Source organism: Lemur catta, chromosome 11 (genome assembly GCF_020740605.2).
Source record: "Lemur catta isolate mLemCat1 chromosome 11, mLemCat1.pri, whole genome shotgun sequence".
In the NCBI taxonomy this organism is placed as follows: Eukaryota; Metazoa; Chordata; class Mammalia; order Primates; family Lemuridae; genus Lemur; species Lemur catta.
In genome coordinates, this window is record NC_059138.1 from 50,564,822 (window position 1) to 50,569,888 (window position 5,067).

At 38.7% G+C, this 5,067-nt stretch overlaps 1 protein-coding gene across 1 annotated transcript; it reads left to right on the forward strand.

The window, feature by feature from the left end:
• The first annotated feature begins 3,163 nt into the window (after window positions 1-3,163).
• On the forward strand, window positions 3,164-4,733 carry LOC123647169 (heat shock cognate 71 kDa protein-like). The gene is given in 3 exon segments (XM_045564442.1): window positions 3,164-4,115; window positions 4,118-4,558; window positions 4,561-4,733. Coding segments are annotated over 3 exon segments (1,566 nt in total).
• The last annotated feature ends 334 nt before the right edge of the window (window positions 4,734-5,067 follow it).

The window sequence follows — 5,067 nt, forward strand, 5'->3', positions numbered from 1 at the left end:
AAACGTTAAAAACAGCATATGTATACCAAGTATTGTGATATACCGCATTCCTTTAAAAACAATCCTTATCACTCATAGTCTCGGGAAAATCATAGCAATGAGGTTTTGTGCTTCTGGCATGCATGCTGGCTAGCTCTACTGCATCCCCTACTTCCTGAACACATAGCTTGGTGTTCCCCATCTGTGTGCTCTGCTCAGTGGACTCCCTCAAGTGAGTTGGGAACAACCTTAGCATTGGAAGAACCATGGAAGAGTCTGCATCTCTTACTTCTCCACTGCTACACCACTTTGGGGGGAGGGGGCTTTTATCTAAGCTCACTAATCTGAGTATTCGGACATAGAATTAAGTCTAAACACCCATTAGAGGCACTTTATTTTTTTCTTATTGATGTCAGGTTACATTGGATTCTAAAAACAGGGAAAGCATCTCAGTACAGAGATAGGGATCACTATACTGTATGCTCATGAGTAAACTCCTCAGGGGAAAAATACACAGCACAGTTAGAGAAACATGAGAAACATATTTCAGTTTGGGGTTTGGGTCTTCTATGAAAGAAGAATTGATATCTGGAAGGATAGGTTTGGGCAAGACCAGTCCTCTTTCTCTTCCTTGATTATAGCAAGGTTGTCCTGTATCAGGGTCCTTGCTGTTTCTTCTTTCTGGAATGTCATTTACCTACATTATTGCATGAAGAGTTTTTTCACAACTTCAAGACACAATTCACATTTCCTCTCCTCAAAGATCCTTCCTTGACTACCTAACTCAAGCACCTCCCAAGTTATGACACATTAGCCTGTTTCATAGTCTTCATAGCATCAAATAGTATTTTATGTTTCTTAATGTTTGGTGCCATGTCATATGTACTGTTCAGTCACTCCTTTTCACTGCTGTATCCACCTAGAATTTCTGACCGGGAGTAACTGGATGGCCACGTGGCAGACGGACAGTAAAGGGCTTGGAATGCCAAGGTTTTCCTGGTGAGCAAAAGGGATCATTGGAAATTCTTCAGCTATGGGAGGACATGTGCCCAGAATTGTGTCTCAGAGAAATTACATTTGGGAAGCATGCAGTGTGGATTGGAGAAAGGTGATCCTGGGGAATAGAAGCTAGAAAGGACATTAGATATTTTTTTTTTCTGTATCGTTTGGCTGATCTCGTTCTAATTTATATTTCTTTGTACAATATTACTATACTCATATATTGTACAATATTACTATACTGTAGAGATGTTTAAACTAAAAACAGGTTGTAAGATAATCTCTATTCTTTAAGATATGTTAAACATCATACATTATACATATTTCCCAAAGCAGCTATTAGCCCTATTTTTATAGTTTTTTTTGTGTGTGTGTGGCTTAAGGCTATCAAATATCTTTATAAAAATGAAGATAACTATTAACCAAAGCATCTAATCATCTTAACCCAGACAATATAAAGAACCATGGAATTCAGAATTTGCTGTAACTACTACAGTAATAAAAAAAAGTGAAGGCTGTTAAAAACTTCCTGTCTTGAGATGGTATGTCCTTGTATTCCAGAAACTTAATCAGGGATAATAATAATGATTAGAATAATGATAATCACATCAAAATCATGAAAGTATGTTTAAAAAGCCTAAAATGAGCTTCTTGCTGAGATGATAAAAAGGGTTTTCTGAGGCCAAGTTGAGAATTGAATTTCTACATAGTTCAATTAACTTCACACAGAGAAAAGAAAAAAAAAAACCAACTATTACATGGCTCCATGCCTTACTCTCAACCCTGTGTAGCAAACACAATAAATCAACAATATAATTATTGAATACCTAATGTGTTAGGTGCTGATGGTTGTAAACAATTTGCAAATACATGCCACTGGCCAAACAGGAAACTGGATAAATCAGTGCAAACAACGGTCTCTGGCAAATGGAAGGAAAAAACTCACTTGGAGCAAAATCATATTTTTGTGTATTCAAGAACTGGCATGGTTTATATCTCTTGATCTCCTGTGACTTCTCTATATTAGCTTGTAATACTCTTAAAGAAAAAGAGATATTAACGTGTCCCCACATCCTGTTTTTATCACATGGCTCTCAGACCTCCCCTGCAATTCTGCAGAGTCTATTTAAAAGACAGATCTGATTGATAATTCAAGACCAAGCAATACCCTAATTTATATAAAGTAAAAACATTTTTTCTCAAGTCAAAAAAGTGTACCTAGTTTTCAAAAAGAAAATCATGTGCACATTTATTAAACATTGTTTGCCAACTTTGAAAAAAAAAAAAAGACAGATCTGATAGTGACTCTTCACTATTTATAACCTTTAGTAGCTCCCAAGAATTGACGGAAAACGGCCAACTTTCTAAACCTTACATTTGAGGTTCTCCATTGCTGGTTCTTTACATGGTATTAATACCTACTGCTTCTTTTACCTATACAGTGTCACCATTGCTTGTCTCTACTGGAGCTGCCTGAAATGTCCATGTTTCCTATTAGACCTTCTTTTTTTCTCTTCTGGCTAACTCTTATATAACCTTCAAAGCTAAATTTATATATGATTCTCTCAAGGATACCTTCCCCATATCATGAGACTTAGTTAAGTGCCTTTAATGGATACTTCCATTGCATTTTATGGATACCTCTATTAAACACTTGTTAACTTGTATCCACTCACATTACATTAGCTAATTTCATAATCATATCTGTTCTCACTTTATTCCAAAAGTGCATCCATTCTCACTACTTCTTTCAAATAGCTTAAAGTCACAAATGTCATCCTTGATGCTAAACATAAATCATCATTTAACTGTTACTGTGTTGCTTAACTAGAGGCAATATTTGATACAATTGAAATGTCTACAATTATTAAATTATTTAATACAGTATAAAACATACACATTCATAAAATTTCATGTCATAAATATACAGATCAATAAGAATTTTTACAAGTGAATATACCCCTGCACTTACCAGATAGATCAAGATATCAAGGTATAGAGTATTTCCAGCACCACAGAAACCTGATCCTGAGCCTCCCTGTCATAATTATTAATTCCTGCTAAAATTTTGCCTGATATTGAACTTTATATAAATTAAATAATATCACTTAATTGAATGTGGTGGCAGCTCTTGGGTTTTGTGTGTGGTCTTGGCAAGTCAAGCCGGTCCTGCAAGTGAGCAGCCATGTCTAAGGGACCTGCAGTTGGTACTGATTTTGGCAGCACCTACCCTTGTGCGGGTGTCTTTCAGCATGAAAAAGTAGAGACAATTGCCAATGATCAGGGAAACCGCACCACTGCAAGCTACATTGCCTTTGCTGATACCGAATGTTTGATCACTGATGCTGCAAAGAATCCAGTTGCAATGAACCCCACCAACAGGTTTTTTGATGCCAAACGTCTGATTGGATGTAGATTTGATGATGCTGTTGTGCAGTCTGATATGAAGCATTGGCTCTTTGTGGTGGTGAATGGTGCAAGCAGGCCCAAGGTCCAAGTAGAGTACAAGCGTGGGATGAAAACTGTCTATCCCGAGGAGGTGTCATCTATGGTTCTGACAAAGATGAAGGAAATTGCAGAAGCCTATCTTGGAAAGACTGTTACCAATGCTGTGGTCACAGTGCCAGCTTACTTTAATGACTCTCAGGCTACCAAAGATGCTGGAACCATTGCTGGTCTCAATGTTATTAGGATTATAAATGAACCAACTGCTGCAGCTATTGCATATAGCTTAGACAAAAAGGTTGGAGCTGAAAGCAATATGCTGATCTTTGACCTAGGAGGTGGCACTTTTGATGTGTCAATCCTCACTATTGAGGATGGAATCTTTGAGGTCAAATCTACAGCTAGAGATACACACTTAGGTGGAGAAGACTTTGACAACCAAATGGTCAACCATTTTATTGCCAAGTTCAAGCACAAGCATAAGAAGCACATCAGTGAGAATACGAGAGCCATCTGATACCTCCATACTGCTTGTGAACATGCTAAGTATACTCTGTCTTCCAGCACCCAGGCCAGTATTGAGATTGATTCACTTTATGAAGGAATAGACTTCCATACCTCCATTACCCGTGCTCAATTTGAAGAATTGAATGCTGATCTGTTCCGTGGCACCCTAGACCCTGTAGAGAAAGCTTTCGAGATGCCAGACTAGACAAGTCACAGATTCATGACATTGTCCTGGTTGGTGGTTCTACCTGTATCCTCAAGATTCAAAAGCTTCTGCAAGACTTCTTCAGTGGAAAAGAACTGAATAAGAGTATCAACCCTGATGAGGCTGTTACTTATGGTGCAGCTGTCCAAGTGGCCATCCTGTCTGAAGACGAATCTGAGAATGTTCAAGATTTGCTACTCTTGGATGTCACTCTTCTTTCTCTTGGCATTAAAACTGCTGGTGGAGTTATGACTGCACTCATTAAGTGCAACACTACCATTCCTACCAAGCAGACACAGACCTTCACTACCTACTGTGACAACCAGCCTGGTGTGCTCATTCAGGTTTACGAAGGTGAACGTGCCATGACCAAGGATAACAACTTGCTTGGCAAGTTTGAACTCACAGGCATACCTCCTGCCCCTGTGGTATTCCTCAGATTGAAGTCACTTTCGATATTGATGCCAATGGCATTCTCAATGTCTCTGCTGTGGATGAGAGCACTGGAAAGGAAAATAAGATTACCATCACTAACAACAAGGGGCGTTTGAGCAAGGAAGACATTGAATGTATGGTCCAGGAAGCTGAGAAGTACTAAACTGAAGATGAGAAGCAGACGGACAAAGTGTCATCAAAGAATTCACTTGAATATTCCTATGCATTCAACATGAAAGCAACTGTTGAAGATGAGAAACTTCAAGGAAAGATCAATGATGAGAAAAACATAAGATTCTTGACAAGTGTAATGAAATTATCAACTGGCTTGATAAGAACCAGACTGCAGAGAAGGAAGAATTTGAACATCATCAGAAGGAGCTAGAGAAAGTCTGCAATCCCATCATTACCAAGCTGTACCAGAGTGCAGGAGGCATGACAGGAGGAATGCCTGGGGGCTTACTAGCTGGCGGAGCTCCTCCTTCTGGTGGTGCTTC